The sequence below is a fragment of the Periophthalmus magnuspinnatus genome, chromosome 5 (genome assembly GCF_009829125.3).
Source record: "Periophthalmus magnuspinnatus isolate fPerMag1 chromosome 5, fPerMag1.2.pri, whole genome shotgun sequence".
Lineage (NCBI taxonomy): Eukaryota > Metazoa > Chordata > Actinopteri > Gobiiformes > Gobiidae > Periophthalmus > Periophthalmus magnuspinnatus.
Window position 1 is genome coordinate 14,064,394 of NC_047130.1, and position 23,776 is coordinate 14,088,169.

At 42.2% G+C, this 23,776-nt stretch overlaps 2 protein-coding genes across 3 annotated transcripts; both read right to left on the reverse strand.

Moving 5' to 3' along the window:
• Window positions 1–375: 375 nt before the first annotated feature.
• Window positions 376–8,138, reverse strand: LOC117370923 (gastrula zinc finger protein XlCGF57.1-like). Its single transcript, XM_033966475.2, has 5 exons — window positions 8,032–8,138; window positions 6,808–6,919; window positions 4,659–4,942; window positions 2,318–2,438; window positions 376–2,218 (listed from the first exon to the last, which is right to left on the reverse strand). Exons 1-5 carry the CDS (start codon window positions 8,075–8,077, stop codon window positions 922–924), a joined length of 1,860 nt encoding a protein of 619 aa, XP_033822366.2. The 5' UTR covers window positions 8,078–8,138; the 3' UTR covers window positions 376–921.
• Window positions 8,139–10,089: 1,951 nt separating this feature from the next.
• stx18 (syntaxin 18) lies at window positions 10,090–23,241 on the reverse strand. 2 transcript variants are annotated; one of them, XM_055221730.1, is made up of 11 exons: window positions 22,989–23,241; window positions 17,592–17,659; window positions 17,187–17,302; window positions 16,696–16,773; window positions 16,086–16,152; window positions 14,581–14,702; window positions 14,394–14,485; window positions 12,312–12,370; window positions 12,154–12,223; window positions 11,932–12,012; window positions 10,090–11,131 (listed from the first exon to the last, which is right to left on the reverse strand). In XM_055221730.1, the coding sequence occupies exons 1-11, from the start codon at window positions 23,139–23,141 to the stop codon at window positions 11,036–11,038; spliced, it is 1,002 nt and encodes a 333-aa protein (XP_055077705.1). In that variant the 5' UTR covers window positions 23,142–23,241; the 3' UTR covers window positions 10,090–11,035. The 2 variants fall into 2 exon arrangements, with proteins under 2 accessions (XP_055077705.1, XP_055077706.1); XM_055221731.1 differs by having other exon boundaries at window positions 10,096–11,131; window positions 16,696–16,770; window positions 22,989–23,195.
• Window positions 23,242–23,776: the final 535 nt, after the last annotated feature.

Below are 23,776 nucleotides of genomic sequence, written 5' to 3' on the forward strand. Positions count from 1 at the left end.
ATATGATCCTGGGGCTTTTATTTGCTATTGTTTCCGTAAATTAAGATAATAATTAAAAACATTAATAACAGATCAATCAGGTGCTTTCTTTCTTTCTTTGTTTATCTAACTCTGACTTGGTTTTGGGGACAGTTGGACGTACCTTTCCATGTCGATGACACAGGTAGTGAGAGGTCCATTTCACAACTCACCACTACGTCCTGTATTTTTCCACCAACTGTCACTAAACACATATCATAAAAAGTATGCTAAATCTTCATTAGACACTAATTAAGCACTAATAATACTATATATTGTTGTATTGAGAGTATTTTAGACTCACACAGAACATAATCTCCTTAGTTAATTTATGCAGAGAAAACATGGAACCTTTATAATGTGTAACTTACTTTTATTTCACATGGCCACTAGAGATAAAAACAGGGAAGGAAGAAAAAAAAAATACTCAAAAGTGTCACATGAAAAACTCTATAAGTAAAAGTATTAAACATGTACTTAGTGTGTAAAGATTTAAGCAGAAAGCTTAAAAGAACTGAATTTTTTTTCTATCCATTTTTATCTGTATATTTTTGTTAGCTCAAATTATGAAAGTGTTAAAAATAAACCCACAGACTTTTCTGAAGATCTCAACAATAAATAATACTTTTACTTTTCAGTCCAATTAAAAAATGTAGTGATGTAAAAGTATTCTTTAAAATGGACTTCCATTATGCCCCAGCACTGGATAAACACCATAAACCAGGCCAAAGCATGTGCATTTTGTATCACACTCTGCAGAGTTCTGTCAGTCATCTCCAGTTTAAACTATAGACTCTTTAGAATGTTCTAACATCACACCAACACAGCAGTAAAGCTTCAGTCACCTCTGAACAGCTGAAAGGTTTCTGTTTGAGTTTTGTGAGCCCAGATCTTTCTGGCCTTTCATGTGTGAGTTCTTTTGTGTCGATCTAGACTACTCTTAAGCGTATATGTTTTTTGACAGACTGAACAACTGTAAGGTCTTTCACCAACATGGCTTCGTATGTGTTTATCTAGATGGCCCTTAAATCTAAATGCTTCTTTACAAAATGAACAGCTGTAAGGCCTTTCTTTTGTGTGTGTTTCCATATGTTTCCTGAGAGTAGAGTTCTCAGCAAATCTTTTATTACACACTGAACAGCTGTAAGGTTTTTCTCCTGTGTGAGTTCTTTGGTGTATTTTTAGGCTACTCTTTTGGGAAAATGTTTTGTTACAGGTAGAACAGCTGAATGGCTTTTCACCTCCATGTGTCCTTTCATGTCTGTTCAGATTGGCTTTATCAGTAAATGCTTTGTGACAGGTTGGACAGCTGTAGGGTCTTTCTCCTGTGTGTCTTTTCATGTGTGACTTTAAACTAGTCTGCTCAGTAAATGCTCTATTACACACTGAACAGCTGTAAGGTCTTTCTCCAGTGTGAGTTCTTTTATGTATTTTTAGATTACATTTTAAGGTAAATGTTTTCTTGCACGTTGAACAGCTGAAAGGTCTTTCACCTGTATGTGTTCGTCCATGTCTATCTAAACTGCCCTTCTGACTAAATGTCTTCTTACAAATTGAACAGCTGTAAGGTCTTTCTCCGGTGTGTGATCTTGTATGTAGTTTGAGGGTGAGGTATTTTGCAAAACGTTTACCACATGTGGAACAGCTGAATGGTTTTTCACCTGAATGTGTTCTCATATGAATAAACAGGTCACGGCCTCTAATAAATCCTTTCTTACAAATAAAGCAGCTGTAAGGTCTATCTCCTGTGTGTGTTTTCATGTGTATCCTGAGAGTAGACTTATCAGCAAATGTTCTATCACACATTATACAGCTGTAAGGTCTCTCTCCTGTGTGGGTTCTTATATGTGTATCTAGTGAGCCCTTATGGGAAAATGATTTCTTACAGGTTGGACAGCTGAATGGTTTTTCACCTGTATGTATTCTACTATGTGCATCTAATGTAGCCTTAAGGGTAAACGTTTTCTTACAAATTGGACAGCTGTACGGTTTCTCTCCTGTGTGAATTCTAATGTGTCTGTGTAAGTGATCTTTTGTCCCAAATTTCTTTCCACAAAAAGGACAGTGGTGTTTGATGCCCTCTGCTCCTTTGGCTGTTCCTGACATGTCTCCATTTTTCACAGTGGCACTTGTCTCTGGTTGTTGAAACAGTGAGGACTCTTCTGTCTTCACACAGACAGCACTGGACACTGGGACATACCTGAGAATCAAAAACAACAACTAAAAGTTAAATAAACACAGGCCTCTACATCTGTGTGAGTAAACATGGAGCTGAAGTGTGCAAATGCTTGGTGCCTACACTGGCAGCTGCTCTTCCTCCTGTTTGACGATCTGTTCCTCTGGCTCCTCTTTGATTTGTGGAGTCTCTGGGATTACCTGGTTCAGACCTGGGCCAGGACTCAGGAAAGGCATCTGTCCACCTGCAGGAGTGGATGGGAAACAACAGGTCAAACTAAACATGAAAATTAGTGTGTAGCCATTTCTGTTCTGTGCAATATATTCATTGTGTCCCTGTAAAATAAATACACTTGTGTTAAGTGTCTTATAGGTCTCAAACTGGAATTGCAACACACGAATGTACTATTACTGGGCAATCTTATTTTTTCCTATTCCTATAACAAATTGGAGTATTTACCGCTTTAGAACAAATGAGCCACAAATTGATATGATATTGTACAAATGAATAATGCAATTAACTTATATTATTGTTAAGGAGAAATGATGTATAACTCTGATCACATATAGAATCATCTTGGAATGAGTTCCACAAGGATCAATGCTTGTCCACTTTTATTCAATTTTTAAGTAGAACTAAACAAAAAATCAACTTTTTTAGCTAGTAAACCGTGTATATGGCATTTTAATTACATCACCTATTGTGGCTCAATGAAGTTGGTAAAGCACAGGCAGACAGGTGATCTGTGCCAGACACATCAAGGTCAGAGATACTCATCAAGGTCAGAGATACAGAGAAGATGGTGATATCAGAGATGTGAGACACAGAGGAATCCAAACATGCTCCTATCCCAGTTACACCATTTCTGAAATTACAAAACTATGGAACAGAATGGAACAGACTGAAGTCTTGAAAGGGGATTTTACTAAATTATTCGAGAAGCTTGATAGAGTAGAGGTCAAGACTTTCATCAGTGGAAATCTTCCTAACACAGACAGAAGGAAGATGGACAAATTTAGCCAGTTGTTTCATCTGAACACATGGCTGATCAACACGTGTGCACCCAGAGGACTGCACTAGATTGAAAACTTTGATCTATTCTGGAAACGAAAGGACCTGTTCAAGGGAAATGGCCCGCACCTGAGCAGAGGTGGAGTGAGAGTGCTGACAGACAGTTTTCTACTATGGAAACATGACATTTGAACAAAGGTCTTTCTACTGCTATGCTGTGAAAATAAATTTCCATAGCACCTGCAGCTGACATGCATGCTCACATTCTCTATGTCAAAGGGTAAACAACAGTTGAAATCAGCTAGAATCAGCTAGCTAACTGGTTGACAAATAGAGAACTGATACCCGTTAGGTTGCCATCGCCCTGCACAGGTGGACCAGAGATAGTATAAGAATTTCAGACGGAAAATGTGAGGGGAGAGAAGAACATTGCACAGACTCCAAGGAGCAAGTGCTGTGCTCTTTTCACTCCAGAGAACAACTCTATAAACCACTCTGACTTCTCAACTTAAATAAAAATCCTTATTTTTATTGTCCTCATTTAAGGGTTTCACCTCTGGTACCAAAATAATTGGGAAGACAGGAGACGGGAGCTATACCAAACTGTGGGAGAGACCCTCAGGGTCTGGTGGGTTGGTAAAGACCTCACTGAGAATCATAAATAGGAATGTGTGAATGTCATGAATATGTGACATTAAAGGTACGATATAGAGCAGGGGTGGGCAAACTTTTTTTGACATACAGCCACAATGGGTTCTAAAACTACTCTAAAACAGAGGGGCCAGGCCTGGATATATGGATATATGGATAAATGGATATATGGATATATGGATATATGGATATATATATATATATATATATATATATATATATATATATATATATATATATAGATATATAGATATATAGATATATAGATAGATAGATAGATAGATAGATAGATAGATAGATAGATAGATAGATAGATAGATAGAGAGAGAGAGAGAGAGAGAGAGAGAGAGAAGTACTATCCACTTTTCTTTTTTTGCAAAAGGGCTGATAAGAGAATAAGAGTGAACAAGGTTAATGTAGCTGAAGTGCGCCATCTTTTGGGGAAACATTGACATTACAGGGGAAATGTAAATTGAACAAGGTTTACCTTTACCTATTTAAATATAATTTGGTTTTGTTCGGCAGGCCGGATTGATAAGACCATCGGGCCGTGTGTGGCCCCCGGGCCGTAGTTTGCCCACCCCTGGTATAGAGAGTCACAGAGGGACTTTTTAGATTAATTAGTTCTACAACACATACATTTTATGTTTCTCACCAAATAAAAAATCATCTTCTCTAACTGCATTTCAGAGCTTAGTGATTGCCTCTTTGGTGACAAAGAGGTGACATTTATTATTTTAAATAAATAGCTATATTTTATACATTTTGATTTTATTCTGTAATAGGACACATTTTTTCTTACGGTTTGAACTGCTGTAAGTTCGTTCTCCTGTGGCTCTGATCTGGACTTGGTTGTAGTGGTCTCCATCAGCCTCTGTCTTCATCTGTGCATCTGAAAAGCTGAATGGAGCTCTCCAATCTTCATCATTGTCAGTGTCAGAGGACTGCTTTGCATGCCCCTGAGTCTCAAAGTGTAAATGTGGCTCTGTGTCTCCTTGTGTTTCCTTTAAATGCTCAGCTTGGCTTTGTTGAGGGAGTGAGGACTCTTCTCTCTTCACGTAGACAACACTGGACTCTGGGACACATCTGGAAATCAAAAACACCATTAAAACAGTTCCAAAAAGTAGAAATGAAAACTTTGCACATCTCATCTCAAAACAAACATGACAGGTGAAAAAGGTCTGGGATGAGATCATATTGGATCGTGGATATGCTCCCTGGACTATGATCTTGTCTACCCTTATTTAACATGGAGCAGTCAGAGGCAGTGGGCTAACAGACAGAAAAGCCTCACTGCCTATGGCTCAGTGGGACTGCGGCTCTCCCCCGGTTTCTGTGTGTTCGCTGTTGAGAACACGGCTTTGGCGATGGTTGCTCGCTCGGAGGGGCCCAGAACTCGGGCCACTGATGGTTGTGCCTGGTTGTGGTGAACATCGGGAGTTTAAGCAACGTCTGCAGACAGTTTGCAAACAATCGTTGTATGGGACAACACTTGATATTTTTACAAGATGGGGCAAGTTTACAAGCAAAGGTACAGCTGGAGCTGTGTTATGGTGCTTCAAGCTCCCTGGTTTAGTCTTGGTTGTATGCGCGAGAGAGATGAGTCGGTCCATCACAGGAGGCATAGGGAGCACTATCCACGCTGACCTGGTTCATGCATGGAGTGGGCTCTCACCTGGAGCCGCTACACCTGTACGTATTATATTCTTTGTGAATGGCCCACAGTCCACAGTATAACCCAGGGAATCAGTCAGTCAGTATCACTGCATTTGATCCCGAGGGGCAGTTTAAGCACATAGAGCAGTGAAAAACAATAATTATAGGAAAGCTCAAACAAAAGTGCAGCTCAACAGGTAGTCATCAGAGCCAGTGTCATGGCCGTTGTAGGGGCGTAGCAGCCCTCAGGACAAAACTGTCCCTCCTCTGTGTTCTCTGTGTCCTGCCATCAGTGCAATGATGGTATATTTGGTGTAGAAAGTCTGTTGCATTTCAGAACTAGCTGGTAAGTATAGCTATCAACAAATCTCAGAGTCCAATAGATCTTAACTTCCATCCTTTGAACTGGACAAGCTGCACTTCTTGGTTTGTGAAAATCTCAAAATGTTAAATAAATAAATTTAAATACAAATTTAAAAAGTATAAAACCTGCTCAGTGTGCCAGCAAGTCAGCCACAAGAGTAGCCAACCACGACTATAGCTAACAGAGAATCCAACAGCAGTAGTGGGCGGGGACATCACTATCTGGAAGATCAGGGGCTCTTTACCATGGTCTCCGACTGGCTGGAGCCCTCTCCTCTGGACACACAGCACTCAAAGTTATAAAAGCACAAAAGCCTGTCTGCTCCAAATGCAAGATCATCTCAGTGTTTTGTAGATAAAACATTCTTTTGTATGTGTGGGAATCCTGAAGCAGAGTCTAAAGTTTGGACCTGATTGAATTAAATGAAAGATTGTGGATTATTTGCGACTATTTGTTTTTATTATTGTATTCCGTTTTTAATTTCTTTCTTATTCTGTAAAGCACTTTGGATTACTTTGTGTATGAACTGTGCTTTACAAATAAACTTGCCTTGCATTTGACATGTAGCAGCTCAGCTGGTGCAGAATCAGTTGGACGTTGGACTCATCATTTGCACTGGTCGCTCTGTGCTTCCATGCTAAACACACGCTCATTGTTTATACCTGTTGTTTGCTGATTCACCTTGTTTGCACTGCTCAATTCATGCTTTGCACCGCAGTGTCGCATGTCAGTGCCCTACATAAGGGCCCTCTACATAAGATTAACATGCAAATTCACTCGCGGTGAGTCATGTTCAGTCTGAAATGTCCCTATGGGGTCTACAGTACTATGTATAAACCTGCTAACCCCCCCTGCTAGACCTGTATAGTGTTCACGGTGGCATCTGTTTGAGCAAACATGAGTTACAAGTGTGTAAATGCTCAAGGCCTACACTGGCAGCTGCTCCTCCTCCTGTTTGACACCGTGCTCCTCTGGCTGAATCTGAGTCTCTGGGATTTTTTGGTTCAGACCTGGGCCCAGACTCAGGGAGGGCATCTGGACACCTGCAGGAGAGAAGGGGAAACTACATGTTTTACATGAGCCTTTTATTATTTTATTTATTAACTAAATTAAAGCATCAAGACATCAAGAACCACTCACCCATTCACATAACCCCATTCACACACACACACACACATATTATGTACACCAGCGTACGTAGACACAGGGGCTGAGGTTGGTTAATTATCTTGCCCAATGACACAGCAAATGAATTCATCTGCGGGAGCCAACTTGTGGGTCAGTGGATCTGACAGCTCCACCAAGGCTGCCAGTGCCAGTTCCCATTTCAAAACCAGCTGTGGTTTTATATAAAGCCTGGTCAGATGGGATTTGAGCCACTGAGACAACAATGGATGTCCTCCCAAGATGGCAAGATGTTACTTTCTGTTTTTGAACATTTTAATTCTATAAACGATGAAGCCAGGAAAAAAGGATCATCCTTGCACAAATTGACTTTCATTTATATTGATTGCTCCAAGCAGCCAATAAAGGTAAATGCAACAGTAAGTACCCAGTTAAGACACAAAATAAACGTTTGCATTGTCCTCGTCATTCATAAATTCTTTGATTAATTCTGTTTTGAAGCAACTATTAAGTATAGCAGGAGCCACTTGAGGGCGCACTACAGACGCTGTATGTGTTTAACATGGTGAAACTTGTTTAAAAATCCAAAACTACTGAATAAAAGATATACACAGTGTATGTTGATACAAAATCTAAAATATGTGGAAAACATGCCAGTCTTAACTTAAACTAGAAGGGACAGTAAGGAAAGAACAACTAAAAGCTAACGGCTGGCGAGTACAAAATACGTTGCTATAGCAACAAGTACTAGCTCCTGTGGAAAACTAGCATAGAACCAAAACCACCTTAGTGAAAGAGAAACGCTACCCACCACTGAATAAAGGCGATATAAAGCAGCGGGTGTATTATTAGCGGTTTTGTTTTACTAAAATCCGCTCTTTGATAGTTTCATTAGCACTAAGGTCTGTTTTTCAGGGGCATCCTGCTCTGCTGCTTTCTCCCGCCCCCGCAATAACCTTATCCCGCTCAACAATCCCACTCAATAATTCTCCACATCCTCATCGGACAAAGGCGTGAAAATGACACTCACGATGGAGCAGTTTGGAGCGGCCGTCCGCAAGTCCTCCTGCAGACATTTGACTCACTGTTTTTAGCTTTAGCTCAGAACTAGCCACCGAGACTATCGGAACACCAGCTGCGCATGCGTGCAAACCGGCTCCGGTGCACGCGCCACCTAGTGGATCAGAGCGTGCTACTTTATGCCGTTAAGAAAGTGACAGCAGAGCAGTGGATCTCACACTTTTCACTCAACTATCACCAGAATTAAACCAAGTCTGTGAAAAGACTAAACCAGATCTATAAAAGGACTGTACCGGGTCTGTGAGATTACTGAACCAGGCATAAAGTAGCTCACTCTGATCCAGTAGGTGGCGCAGTGCACCGGAGCAGACTTGAGACTCACGCATACGCAAAACAACTAGTGCTCCGGAGGCCCAGTCTCGTGGTGGTTAGTTCGCAGTCCTGGGCTATATAAGTTTTAAAGTAAATAAAAACGTTAATAAAAAGTATTTTAAAGTGTATATATGCAGTCTAGGCTCACAGCTAAAGCTAAAACGTTGAGAGCGTTGATGAAGGAGCGGCTGACTGCAGCTGCTGAAGACACACTGACATGCTGTTTAAAGGATCAATAGGGGAGTATGAGGAGGAACTGTGTCGCTCTTGTCCGTAACGACATGGTGTTCGTTATGGACAAACTGTGACTAGCACAGAAGTCCAATAACAGAATACTACTTCAGATCGGGGAGGCCATTCTTCCCAATCACGCCCCTCCAAGTGTCACTGTCATTGCCCACATGGGCATTGAACTTCCCCAGGAGAACAACGGAGTCCCCGGTCGGTGCACTGTCTACTACCCCTCCCAGGGTACTAGACAGTGCATGGAGAGGTGTCTTTCCACAGACCTCTCCAGATGTGCACCTCCAGCTGGCAGCTGACTGAAGGGCCCTGCGTGTGATTGGAGCTACAATTAAGAGCCTGGCCAATCCTGGCCTACCACCTGTGGCAGCACCCCGTTAAAAGGACCCTGCCACTCCTGACTGCCGGATTTCAAAAGTGAAACGCATGCCATTTGTGTTTCTGTGAACTTTAAAACCTTCTTAATCTTGTGACCTACAGAGCTGATTTAGATTTGAGACTGTGTAATTTGATTCTATGTGTTAACTAGTTTTGTACTCCATGAACCTTCTTTAGTTAGATTTTGTTTGTAGTGTAATTTTAAGTTTGTGATTAGTGTGATTCTGTGTGACTGTGATGTAGGTGTGATTCCGTGTGATTATGAGGCAGGTGTAATTCTGTGTGACTCAGCTGCAGGTGTGATTATGCCAAATTTGCTTTTTGTCCTTTGTCTTAGCCCTTAGCCCTTTTCCTTAGTCCTTGGCCATAAGCCCTTTGCCTTGGCTCTTTGCCTTAGCTCTTTGCTTTAACCCTTTGTTAGCCATATCCCTTTGCCTTAGCCCTTTCCTTAGCCCTTGGCCATTTGCATTCACTGTAATGTACACTCATTTAGAAATGGTAGAAAATGTATTAATTTTATTTCTATTATGATGTCATCCTAAAACTGCATAATTTAATTATATGCTATAGTATCTCAAAATTTGTATCATTTCACTTCCGAAACGATCGTGTTCATCACAATAATGTGTTTTTCATTACCGTAGCAGGGAGTTTTTGATGATTTTTATAAAATGATTTGACTATTCTTTTGATAGTTGTGTATGTATTTTATACTTATGACAATATGTTTTATCCATCAATATAAATGTATTTTACATCTAGTTCAGACTGACTCACACATTTTTAAATTAGTTTAAAATGCATAAAGTGCATGTAGTTTTTTATGTAATTATTATATATTTTTCTTGGGTTTTGGGGAAATACTTCACTCATTCAGAAAAAAAAACAAAAACATTTTGAGGTGTCATATTTAACGATGAAAAATTTAAATGCTCTTTGTTTCATTAAACACTCCATTGGGAAAATAAATTGAATAACACAAAGGGGGGAGGGGCAGGGGGGTTGAAAGTACAACAAGAAAAGACACACACATCAAGCACACACAAAGTTTCGTCCTTCATTTTATTACAAACAAGTTCTGTGTAAATAAGTGGCCGTCACCATGGAAACCCTTTATAAAGAATGTCCACTTGCAGTAGTCATGTTGTGAATAAACTCATCATTTTCATTTTCCCTTCAATACTTGGACTTGTATTTGTACTTTATCCAATGCTCACTCTCTACCAAACTCAGGGGAACTAATGCTGAAAAAACTATTTAGGCGTGAAGTAAATTATCACTGGTCATTCCCTGTGGTGTTTCGATACAACAACAGATTAACTCTGCATAAACAGTAGTGTTTAGATGAATCTTCATGTTCATAATTTAGAGTCAGATGTCAGAGTCCTGCATTAGGACACAAATACACCATTTAAACATTTTAACCAGTGAATTATCTGTTTTTACATTAATTTACATCAGAATTTTGCTCTTGTTCCACTCGCAAGATGGCCACCGCATTTGTCCGGGCAACAGAGCCAAGGTTCTATCTAGGGCTTATTATAATATAATACATTATTAATTACACAGAGGCACACTCACACAGGCCACTACGGCACAGGTTTATTTAATCTCTGCTTTTTCACCTCAGTCAAGACTCAGGCAAAATCCAAATTACATTTAATCTCAAACTGAACCAGATGCTACTGTGGTTTCCATTCACAGAGAGCAGCCTGTTCATGAGGAAATGTTTGTGCATGTATTAGATTAGGATTATTTTCTCATGTTCTTGTAGTGCGACAGAAGCACATTTGGTTGTAGAAATTGACAGGATTTTGTCAGATGTCAGAGGTCACAGGTCAGCGCTGTAGCTCTTGTGTTCAGACCAGTCCAAAGTTTAAAGCTCCACTGTGGAACATATTAGAGGTCACGCTTTCATTAAGTGTTCAGTTTTGGTCCATCCCCAGGTCCCGGAAAGCTCTGGCAGAGTGGTTAGCTTCTTGCTGTAGCAGAGTGGTTAGACTCTCAGTGTAGCAGAGTGGTTAGCTGTCATACCAATCGAGGAAGAGGAGGGAGAAGGAGCACATGACGAGGAAGAACAGGATCCAGACTCTGAACCCTGCGTTGTTTTTGATCGCCTAAAAAAACACAAAGAGCAAATAAGAAGGAAAACAAAGGGTTAAATTGTCAGAAGCAGGTCTGGTGCTGGTCAGGACTCGACTGGATCCAGCTTAAACTTAAGTCACAGAATTCAGAGCTGTAACATGATACACATAATTATGAAAGTATTAACTATGTGTGCACTATTTACTATAACACACTCAGGGGTCACACTCAGGGGTCACACTCAGGGGTCACACTCAGGGGTCACACTCAGGGGTCACACTCAGGGGTCACACTCAGGGGTCACACTCAGGGGTCACACTCAGGGGTCACACTCAAGATCAGAGGAATGGAAGTATTGGTAGTAGATGCAGTCCCCAAAAAATGTTCTCTTCCGCATTACTTCCTCAATACGGGCTAGCACCTCCCACTCATGTGACATCAGAATCAGAGCAATAGCTAGCATGGACCCAGAGCGGGCTAGGCTAAATGTGCCGTAATCAAAGCTAAAGGCAGACCAACGAAATATTAGTGTGTGACCTTTTTTTTGGTGGCGACTTTTTTTTGGCCAGGCAGTGTATTACTCAGATAAGCGGATGTTTCTCTGCACTCATCTGTTTGCTCAAGCTTTGAGCAGGTAAATAACTTCAAATAAACAATATAATAATACAAATAGATGGCATATTACATGTAGTTTGTCCCCTGTGTTGCTGTAGTAAGTGATGTGTTTGTGCAGAAGCATCAGGGCATGTGTCGAACTTTGATGCAAATTTGGCTCTGACTCAAATTAGAGAATGACAAGTGGTCAGACTCAGGGGTCAGGGGTCAGCCTCACCTCTCTGATGTCCTCGTTTCCTTCTTTGACGTTTTCTGTGGCTCCGACCACAAGTTGGTGAATGTTATCAATCTCTGTCTCCTGGAATTGAAAAGAAATTTAGATTTTATTATTATTACTTAAACATCAGACAAAACTAAAGCAGGAGAAGCAGAGGAGGAAGAGCAGACTAAAGGAGCAGAGGACAAGAACAAGGAAGAGAGGACACAGAACATGACGTACCTGCTGAAGGACTTTCTCTGCAAAGATTTCCTGCAGTCGTGAGATCTCCACCACCTTCCCTTCAATCTGTCTGAGGTTTGGGAGAACCAGGTCAGAGGTCAGGGGTCAGAGGTCAAGTTTAATGACATAACAGATGTTTAAAATGAGGTGAGACTCACTTGACTTCATCCACCAAACTGTTCATCTCACTGATGAGCCGCTGGTTCTCCTGCTCAAACTGAGACAGACACAGGGTCAAGGTTCATAGGTCAGGGATCATGAATTCTCAGGTGGAGTTTGCTGTCTAACTGTCAGAATGCAGATTTGTTGACCTGGTTTATGGCTAATATTGCTGTAATTACTGGACCTATCCACATGAAACAAAACTGTCACTATTGCTGTCTGACTTAAAGGTGCACTGTGTAATTTTTCCAGTGGGGGGTCTGTCTGCCACCTGTTTGTCTTCATGGAGATGGTATTTGTTCATTTGGAAAGTTCCACGCTATTGAATTAAACATATCCATCTTGTCTTTTTGCCTTCTCCAGATCCACAAAACACATGTGGACTGTCTGGGCAAACTCCCATGAACCCTCGAGGGCCCGATGGAGAGTATAGAGCTGGTCCGGTGTTCCGCGATCGGGCCAAAACTGCACTGCTCCTCCTGAATCCGAGGTTCGACCAGGTTGGATTCTCCTCTCCAGTACCCTGGAATAGACCTTACCAGGAAGGCTGAGGAGTGTGATTCCCCTGTATTTAGAACACACCCTCCAGTCCCCCTTCTTAAACAGAGGACTTCACTTATTGTTCATTTTTCAACCCTACATCTTAAGATTTAAGATGTAGGGTTGAATACATAACTTCTATGACTCATTACAAATGCAAATTAACTATTCAAAGGTTTCATTCTGCTGTTTATTTATTGCAGCTCAAGATTTTAACCATATTATAAATTTAGAATAGTTTTTGTGGTTTAAATCTGCTCTATTTTTGAGTCAGTGACAAAAAAAAATTTCAATATTATATTATTATATTGTTCACTTATATTTACTTCAAAATCTGTTATTCAAAGGCCTATTCGGCAGCAAACCTTTTTTTTTTTTATTTTATTCATACTTCACATTTTTTATTTCCTCTATTAATAATAATAATATGACATCATGGGGTGGTCTTTGGTGCCTTCTAGTGAAATTTTGATGCTACTGCTAATATATTGTACATTTCCCCGCAGACAGACTGTAGACGTATGAACAGACATATGGACAGACCAGGGCTGCACAATATACCACGAAAACATCTTTATGGCAACAGCACAAGGTTCTCTATTTTACAGAAGTGTGTTGCTTTTGGAAAAGAAAATGGACAAAAAGCAGATTTATTCATGATTTACTTGGTTTAGTCTTGTTAAGTTTTCATTTTGTCCAAGTTCGACTAGTAAAGGCATGTACATTTCTATTTAACTGAACTTATTATTATGCCAATAATTATGTTAAAATATGTCATTAATATGTTTAAAGCAATACTAAACACAGTTATGAATATGGCCCGTTTTCCTCGTGTCGTGAAGCCCTAATACATACTGTAGACTTAAGCTGTATATAAGCATTTGTTTTTGAATACTGCTTGTTGTAAATATTTGATTACATCAACAGTCTGAATATTATAATTATGTAGATTTCTGTTTTTACTAGAGATTGACTGATATGGATTTTTCATGGCCGATGTCTATACAGATTATTTAGAATCCAGAAACAAACAATGGCCGATATTCTACGCCAGTTTTGATGCTTTTTTACTGACCTATATAATTTTAACTCACTATAAACTCCTCCACTGTTTTACTGCAGACTGGATCAGAGGTGTGCAGTCACATTTTGTGCTATGTCCTCTTAACACAAAAGTGTTCAAATAAAATGTGGTTCATTTTTTTTAGGCAGCTGTTGTCCAAACAAAATAATCAGCCTCCGCTAGAGATTTAAAACCTAAAAAGTGCAAATATGGGCCAACCAATATATTGGTCCATGTCTAGTTATCCAAGTAGAGAAACACCACACACGGCACATACATCTCACTCGGTGGGCCTACAGTCTTTTTACTGTGAAATCACTCAACTTTTACTCAAACCTGTGGGTCTGCTGCTGTGTTTCAAGACTGAGACCAGACTCATGTAACTAGTGTACTTCAAACATACAGCATTCTACTTCAAACACACAGTATTCTGCAGTTATTAAACTTTAGACTGAACCCTTGTGTTAGAGCATACCATCTGAATCTCCTCTGGGGAGAGCTCATCCTCCTCCTGCCCCTCCTCCCACAGGTCTCCAGTGGGGTCCACTGCCTCTGGTACAGGCCGCTCTGGAGAGAAACAAGTATCTGTATTATATTTGAAGTATTACTTAAAGCAGTAGTAGTAGTAGTAGTAGTAGTAATAGTAGTAGTAGTATTAGTACCTGATCCCCCCTCCTTGCTCTGGTCGGTCTCCCCATTGTTTGCGTTGCTGGGTTCCACTGCTGCAGGCTTCACAGCTACAGGTGTGACATGGCGTTTGTGATGTTCAGGTAAAAGACGAGACCTAAAAACAAAAAAAAAGATGTACTCAGATTAAACACAAACAATAGCCTTCACTTGTGCTTCAGTTTAATGTGAGTTATACTGAAAGTAATTTGAAATTAAACACGCAAGTGGCATCGAACGACCCTTGAGGGCCGCGGTTGCACTTGGCTGACCCGGCTCTCCCTGAGGGTGGCGCTACTCCTCGCTTGTCTCTGTTTTCTTGTGCCTTTGGGCCGTGTATTTGTCACTAAACAAAGTCTACACACATTGGGAGCGCTGATGCATGGCATCGCCATGGCAACACCTTGCAAAATACAAACTTGGCCCCATGGACTTTTTTGACCAGGACGACCTGAAGAGTCACTGTGCCAAATTTCACATTCTTCAATTAAGCTAATTAGGTGTTATAAGTCTTAGAAATGTAGGAAAATTTGGTAATTTTCACATTAGAAAAACATGGGCTCGCACATCCCCATGATAACCCAGTGAAATATGATATGGCTCCAATTGGCTTTTTTGATCAGGATGACATGAAGAGTTATTGTGTGTAATTTCACATTATTCCATGATACTAATATTTTTCTTTTGAATGGGAAATTTTGGGATTACTCCCATTAGGATATATCCCATGGGATACATGGGCACTTTGGCAACTTTATTGATTAGGATGAGCCAATGGAATTTTGTGTCAAATTTCGTAACATTTGGGAAAACTAAATTCTCGGCCCTCCATACAAATAAATTTGTTATTTTGTAGGGGGCACTAGAGCGCCACTTTTGTTTTTTTTCACAATGAGTAAGTTTAGACAAGAAGGTTTTACAACTGATTTGAATTTGAACCCAATTGACTTTGTAAATGCCAAGTCAGCAAAAATGCTGATTCTGCATTTCGGAATTTTCAATCCAAGATGGCCGACTTCCGGTTTGTCAGGGGGCGCGGCCATAATAATATTTTTTGTTTGGCATAACTTGACAAACGTGTGTACCCAATTTTGTGGCTCTACGGCAAAGTTGATGTTGGGACGTCACCCATTGATGCAATGTGTTTTGACTTTTGCAGGTGGAGGTGCCATTTTTTTTATATTATTTATTATTTATTTATTATATTACATGTAAAAAAAAAAGTACATTTTTTGGCAGACCTGAATTTTGGGCAAACTTTTGTGAGTTTTTGAATATGTTCAGAGGGTCAAATTCCTGCTCAAAGAGCAAAAACAATATATCCGATAACATTACAGTGACATATACGTTTTTTTGAAAGGTCTCGTCTTTCCCCACATCACCATGGGGAACATAGCGTAGGGGTTGCCCATGCACTCATCGTTGGAGAAGCAATAGGCCTGGGGGCTCAGGACTAATAAAGCAAACATACATGATACATACAATGATAATTGTGACTCACAGTCTCTTCTTGTCCACGACCCTCTTCACTCTGACCGCTCTCTGCTCCGAGTACAGCTTACACACACCTGAGGCACAAGTGAAGTACTATTATAAAGTACACACACCTGAGACACAGTTGAAGTACTAGAATGAAGTACGCACATCTGAGACACAGTTTAAGTACTAGAATAAAGTACACACACCTGAGGCACAGGTGAAGTACTATTATAAAGTACAGTTTACACACGTGCGAGACACTTGATAATGTAGTGTGTATCACTGTGTTTCAGATGAGGTCATCACATTCTAGGCCAATCATATTTAACTCAGATGAAGCAGCTCAAATGAATGTTGTTGTCAAATGTAGGTTTGTGTTTAATACAGTGAGGTCCTGGGTCAAGTCAGTAATAGAAATGATCAGGTTCAATATTTGTGCATTTGCTCTTGGATATTTCATGGTAAAGTACAATGTAATCAATTGGGAAAACCACCAATACAGTCCAATACAGATTACTAAAGGACTACCCAGTATCCAGTAAGACTAAGGGCTATCACAGTTCTATCCCAGGACTAAACCAGGGCTAATCTAGTTTTAAACCTGGTCTAGAATAGGTCTAAACAGGACTCACCTCTGAGGTAGGACTCAATCAAGTCTAGCACAGCTCCTCTGTGGTCTTTGGTCTGGGCTGATCCCACCTGTTTCTCTGCTGGAAAAAACAAACCTCTTTCACTTAAAAAGTAAAAAATTGCATCTCAGACCTGTGACACTAGTAGAAGCAGAGTATAGCTCAAACTATCAAAGATAAAATGCACAGGTGTGTTCATAAGAAAAAAATATTAATATGATATCAAAATGCTGTGTTATGGTTAAAGAGGGTAAGGGGTCATGGGGTTAGGGGTCGTGAGGTCATGGGGTACCATCATGTCTGAGGGTCCTGATGGACTCAGAGCAGGTTCAGATTTGGGTTAGTGTAGGGCTAAGTGTTACCTGTGTTAAGGTTGGAGAGGTTATTGGGTTTAGGGGTCATGGGATTAGGGCTTGTGAGGTAAGGGGTCATGGGGGTTAGGGGTCAAGGGGTTTATGGGTCGTGAAGTTAGGGGTTGTGGGGTCGTGGGGTACCTTCATGTCTGAGGGTCCTGATGGCCTCGGAGCAGGTTCTCATGAAGATCTGGGCATCTTGGTCGATCTGGTCTCTCTCACTTTCTGTCATACGGCTCACCTCACATGACATCAGACTGAAGAGACAAGACACACAGGAGAATACAGAAACACAGGTCAGATATCAACACACCTAACACCACATTAGCCTGAAGACACACATAAAACATAAGAAAAGGACTGAGTTTAAACCAGGACTAAACCCGAACTAAACCAGGATTGAAACAATTCTAATAAACCAGGTCTAAACCAGGACTGAACCAGGCCTGAGCCAGGTCTAAACCCAGACTAAACTAGGTCTAAACCAGAACCAAACCAGGACCAACCCAGCACTGAATGAGGCCTAAACCAGGTCTGAGTTTGTACCTTCCGGCGCTGACGTAGTCTTTCCGATGCTGCAGAAGGAAGTCTTTGAGTTTGGAGATGTTGGTAACCTTCAGAATAAAAGCACAGATGTGAGACATTCAGAAGTTTAATTTATTCCTTCATAATAAAAGCCCACAGCTCCATTAGAGTTCATGTCCTTTAAGATCCAAACTGAGCATGTGTAAACAGGCCAAGCCAAAACTAACACAGACTTATTTTCAAGTAATTTCTGTAATTTTGATGTTTACTCCTGACATGTCCTGTACCTGGAGCAATTTCCTCGTCAAACGCTGGTTTTACATAAGTCTAAATAAATCAAAATAAACATGCAAACAGATGGAGACAGACGCTTTTCAAAACTGTTCAACATCACCACAAAGAACTCATTGAGAAGAACCAGGAAGCCTGAGCGGCCATGTTTGAGCTGCTATTACAGACTAAATGTGCTGAATGTGTGTACGAAAAAGAGGGATGGAAGGAAGGAGGAGGAAAAGAAGTTTGAGCTCCAATTAGAACCAAATATATGTACAGGAAAGGAAGGGAGGAGGGGAGTGAAAGAGAGGAGAGGTGGAGAAAAGACAGGAAGAGAGGTTTGAATTCAATAGAAACTAAATATGTACAAATCAGAGAGACAGGAGGGGTAGAGAGGAGGGAGAAGGGATAGGAGGGGAGAGAGGGGGAGGGCAGAGAGGAGAGACAAGAAATAAGTGGAGAGAGCGGAGAGAGAGGGGGACAGAGGGGAGAGAGGAAAAATAAAAACAAGAAGGAGGGGATGCAGAGACAGGTGACAGAAGTGAGAGGTGGAGAGAGGGGAGAGAGCTGGACAGGTGGGAGGTGGAGAGGTGGAGAGGGAAGAGAGGTGGAGAGGTGGAAGAGACGAGAGAGAGGCGAGAGAGGAGAGGGAGGTGGAGAGGGGGGGGGGGGGGAATAATTGCGATAGAGGGGAAGGTGGGGGGTGGGGGGTGGTCATGTTTCCACTGGTGACTCAGCTTCAGTGGGTTTGCCTGTGACAGACTCATGTTTGTCTGAGTCTGAGGAAATTAAAAAAACTTTATTTTGAAACTGATTTTATTTAAATGAGTTCAGAGACGAATCAGGTAACAGACGACCTCGCCCCTCCAGACCTGAGCCTGTCCTGGTGTGGAAGAAGAGCAGTAACACATCTCACAAATCAATATCTCAACAAGTGGGTCATGTGATCTATGATTTCTAGAGCTGTCCTTCACTAAACAAACTCTCATTAGACTAAAGACATGTGCTGCACATCAACTGATCGACTAAAAGGGCAAAAGCTCTCAAAACTATTCACATTCTCTGTATCTGACCCAAACTGTGCTCACAATACAACACCTGCAGGGGGAGTTCATGCAAAAACTACCATTTATGCAGAAAAATGTATTTATTTATATAAAGTCAGACTGAACTTGTGAATCATGTGTTTGATACAAATATAACTATAAATATACATTTAAAAAATCTTCAGTTTTCCTGTTTAAAGTAGATGCTGTATTCACATTTTCTGGCAGAAGGTGGCACCAGATGACTATACTTCAGCCCCTGAGTCTGGGAGGGCATCTGACACATGCTGAGGGCATCTGACACACGGGGAGGGCATCTGACACATGGCACTTATGTCTCTGAAGGTTTAAAAGTCATAGGCTAACTTCTGCTGGAAGAAAAGTACAGAAAAAGAGAGTGGAGGAGAAAGAAAAGGAAAGAAAGGGCGAGAGGGAGAAGGCAGAAGAGATGAAGAGAGGAGGAGAGAGGAGGAGGAGAGGGAGGGAGCGAGCGAGAGGAGGAGAGAAGAGGGAGGAGGGGGAGAGGAGGGTTAGAGAAGAGGAGATGGGAGGGAGGGAGAGAAAGAGGAGAGGAGGAAGAGAAGAGAGATGAGAGGAGAGAGGAAGAGAGGACATGAGGGTTAGACAGGAGGAAAAGGGAGATGAGGAAGGAGGGAGGGCGCTGCTGTAACATTAGCTCAAAATGAAACAGGTCAATCAGGGAGAGGAAGAGAGAGAGAGAACGAGAGGAAGAAGAGAGGAGAGAAAGCGGGAGAAGAGAGGAGATAAAGGGAGAGGAAGAGGGAGAAATAGAGAGAAATGGAGGAGGTGAGAGGAAAAGGGGAAAATGAAAGGAGATGGAGAGGAGAGAGGAGGGTGCTGCTGTAACATTAGATCAGAAAGAAACAGGTCAATCAGGGAGAGAGAGAGAGACAGCAGACAGTCTGACGGGACACAGCTAATCTACACATCACCCCCCCTCTTCCTCTTATGCTACCTCCTCATCCCTTGCTCTTCTCCTCCTCTTCTTACCCCTGTCTCACCCAAACACACAGGCACACTCTGACTGCCCCATAAGTACAAGGAGAGAGGGGGAGAGAGGAGAAGAAGAAGAGGAGGAAAGAGGAGAGGCAAGGGGGACAGAGAGAGAGGGAGGGAAAGAGAAAAATGGGGGAAGAGGAAGAGAGCAGGATAGAGAGGGGTAGAGAAGCAGGAGAGGAGAGAGAGAGAGAGAGAGAGCAGAGGGGCCAACTGTTTATGTTTCATTAAGGCTGAATGGAAAATCAAAGAATGCTGCAAAGGAGAGAGGGGAGAGAGATAAAGAGAGAGAGGATGAGGAGGGAGAGAGTGAGGGAGAGAGTGAGGGGAAGAGGAGGGGAGAGGAGACAAAAGGAGATGAGAGAGAGGGAGAGAGGGAGGAGAGAATGAGAGAGGGACAGAGAGAGGAGGGAGAGAAGTGAGAGAGGGAGCGGAGTTTTCAGATGTTTGATCATCTAACGACACAGGGTTAATCACCGAGGCACCATAGAAGTGTAAACATTTAGAGTAGCGTTTGAAGAGAGCTCTGTCTGCAGCCATTACTCCAGATGCCCTCCCGTCACAGCCTGAGCGCCTTCATGTCATTTCATGAGAGCTCTGTCTGCAGCCATTACTGCGGATGCCCTCCCGTCACAGCCTGGGGTCATGGCGTCACTCTCCTGAGTCCGAGACACTGAACCGAAAGAAGGAAAGACACACACATCTGCTGCACATTACTCTCTCTTTCTCCTTGTCTTTCCCTCTCCCTCTCTCTCCGTCTCTCTCCCCTCTTCCTCTGACATGACTGCTTCTGTCCCTCTCCCCTCTCTCTCGCTCCCTGTCTGTCTGACAGGTCTGTCTCTGTCTCTCTGTCTGTCTCTCTGTCTCTCTCTCTCATCCCTCTCCCCCCTCTCCCTTCTTCTCAGTCTCTCTCCCCTCTACCTCTCTCTCCCTTCTCCTCCTTAGACATGTCTGCTCCTCTCTCCTCTCTCTCCCTCCCTCTGTCTGTCTGACATGTCCGCTCCCCTCTCTCTCTCTCTCTCCCCTCTCTCGCTCCGTCCCTCTCACTTGATCTTGCTTGATCTTGCTCCCTCTCACTCCCTCTCACTCCCTCTGTCTGTCTGACATGTCTGCTCCTCATTAGCGCTCCCTTAGCCTCACTCAGCCTCAGTCGCTGGGACATAATCTAATATTTGGGGGGTTTGATCCGTGGCTTTAATCACAGCTCCAGAGACGATCCACTTTCAGCTCTAACCACTCACTGAAAAAATGGAAAAACTACTGAAGGAGTAGAGAAGAAAGAGAGAGAGAGAGAGAGAGAGAGACCGAGGAGGAGAAGAGAAGAGAGAGATGGAGGAGGAGGAGAGAAGAGAGAGATGGAGAAGGAGGAGAGAGAGACAGAGGAGGAAGAGAGAAGAGAGACATGGAGGAGGAGTGAGAGAGACAGAGAGAGAAAGAGAGAGAGATGGAGGAGGATAAGACAAAAGAGAGAGAGAAAGAGAGGGAGGAGAGAGGGGAGAGAAGAGAAGAAATGGGAGGGAGGTAAAAAAAAAACTTAAAACTGCCCCTGCAGGGAGAGGAAAAGAAGAAGACAAGAGAAGCAAAGGGGAGAGGGGAGGAATGAGTTAGAGAAATATACTCATTTAATGGGCTGGATTTGAATTAGAGCATTTCCTAAACCAGTTCAAAAGCAGGACTGAACCAGGACTGAACCAGGACTGACCCAGGACTGACCCAGGACTGACCCAGGACTAAACCAGGTCTAAACCAGGTTGTTTTAAATGGTCCATGTCCAATACAAATTGACAGCAAAAACTCCTCCCCTACAGAGAGAGAGAGAGAGGAGAGATGGGGCCCAGTGTCTCTGGGCGCTAAGCACCTCAAACCTCAGATCTTATCACAGACTCCAGAGACCCTCGAAACTACTTTTAATAAAACCCTACTGAACTAAGGCTGCACTTTCTGAAGTACCATCATTTCCTCCTTCTTGTTTTATTCTGCATAAATCTGCTGCCCTCTCTGTGTCTCCATGGGATCATATTCTGCATAAAAACTTCTAACCCTGTAGTTTAGATTTGTGCAAACATGTTCTGAAATGTGACTCCTGTATTACTTTGTGTATTTGTTGTCTAGTGAACAGAGAGTAAACAGACACTCCAAAAGAGAGTGAACAGAGACATTCGGAGCACTCCCACAGACAGTAAATTGAAAGTGAACAGAGGTATTCAGAGAGTGAATAGGGACATTCAGAATACTCTCACAGAGAGTGCAAAGAGAAATTCTGAGCACTCCCACAGACAGTGAACGGAGTCATTTAGAACACTCCCACAGAGAGTGAACAGAGACATTAAGAGCACTCCCACAGAGAGTGAAGAGAGACATTAAGAGCACTCCCACAGAGAGTGAACAGAGAGTGAAGAGAGACATTCAGAGTACTCCCACAGAGAGTGAAGAGAGACATTAAGAGCACTCCCACAGAGAGTGAAGAGAGACATTAAGAGCACTCCCACAGAGAGTGAACAGAGAGTGAAGAGAGACATTCAGAGTACTCCCACAGAGAGTGAAGAGAGAGTGAAGAGAGACATTCAGAGTACTCCCACAGAGAGTGAAGAGAGACACTCAGAGCACTCCCACAGAGAGTGAACAGAGATAATCAGGACACTGACATAGAGGGTGAACAGAGAGTGAACAGAGACATCCCATAGTTTTTAGTAGCATTGTATTTGATGTGATTTCAAAGCCACATTCAGACCGGATATTGAGGAGCTGCTGAAGTCCTGCACTGCATATTAGACAGGAAATCTACTGTTTCTGTTCTGTCCTGTAAACCTCAAAGTTATGAGGCGTTTGCTCCAAAGTTTAAGTTTGTTTTATTTGGAGTCAGTGAAACGCGCCAGGGTGAAGTCTGTGACACAAACTGCAGCAAAAACAAAACACGAACAAACCCACAATTCCACAGATGTGACCCACGGGAGACGGATCTATAGAAACATGAGACTGTCGTGTGGTGACAGACACGCATGTTAAACCCACTCCCGCAGCTGTCAGAGCCGTGGGCCAAGGGAATTGCAGAGTTAGCAGCGTTAGCAGAGTTAGCTCTCACCACTTCTCTCGCTCTGGGGCAGAAGCCGCTCTTGGTTCGGCCGCGGCGAAGTATCTCGTCTTTTCCGGAGTCAAAGCCGATCCCGATGGCCTTGTTCCGGGTCTTGACGGTCTTCACACTGGCCTTAAACAGCAGCGTAATGTCCATGGTCATCGCCGAAAAGCCCCGGAGCTACACCGGAGCTAACGGGAGCTAACAGGAGCTAACGGCGCTAGCACCAGCTGTAAACAAACGACACGTCACCAGCGCATACGTCATCTGTCCGCGACCGCATCTGGAACCAGAACCTGGTCCTGGTCTGGAGGACTGAGCTGAAGTTTTATAGTTGAAACCAGAAATGTACATACACTACGTAAAAATACACCGTCTGACATGAAATCAGACTAAACTTTGCCTGTTTTATGTCAGTTAGGATTACCAAAATAATTTCTATTTGCTAAATGCCAGAATAAGGATTTTTTTAAAGACATTTTTCATTACTTTTTTTCAGGGTCAGAATTTAACATATATTCCATCCATATTTGGTACCAATGCCTTTAAACTGTATGATTTGGGTCAAACATTTTGGATATCCTTCTACAAGCTTCTCACAATAGTTGGCTTTGTGATGGCCACTCCAAAACATTGACTTTGTTATCCTTAAGCCACTTTTTCAGCCACTGTGTAACCAGTTTGGCAGTATGCTTTGGGTCATTGTCCATTTGGAAGACCCATTTTCACCCAAGCTTTAACTGTCCTGGCTGATGTCTTGAGATGTTGCTTGAGTATTTCCACATAACATTCTTTCC

Bases quoted from the DNA above. Each gene is read 5' to 3' on its own strand.
- LOC117370923 (XM_033966475.2), bottom strand. From the start codon at position 8,077: ATGTCTGCAGGAGGACTTGCGGACGGCCGCTCCAAACTGCTCCATC. The intron at 6,920-8,031 runs GTGAGTGTCATT...TCTCTCCTGCAG, and splicing joins CCGCTCCAAACTGCTCCATC to GTGTCCAGATGCCCTCCCTG. The intron at 2,439-4,658 runs GTAAGAAAAAAT...CCACTCCTGCAG, and splicing joins AACTTACAGCAGTTCAAACC to GTGGACAGATGCCTTTCCTG.
- stx18 (XM_055221730.1), bottom strand. From the start codon at position 23,141: ATGACCATGGACATTACGCTGCTGTTTAAGGCCAGTGTGAAGACCGTC. The intron at 16,153-16,695 runs GTGAGTCCTGTT...CTTGTGCCTCAG, and splicing joins GATTGAGTCCTACCTCAGAG to GTGTGTGTAAGCTGTACTCG. The intron at 12,013-12,153 runs GTACGTCATGTT...TTTCAATTCCAG, and splicing joins CAGAGAAAGTCCTTCAGCAG to GAGACAGAGATTGATAACAT.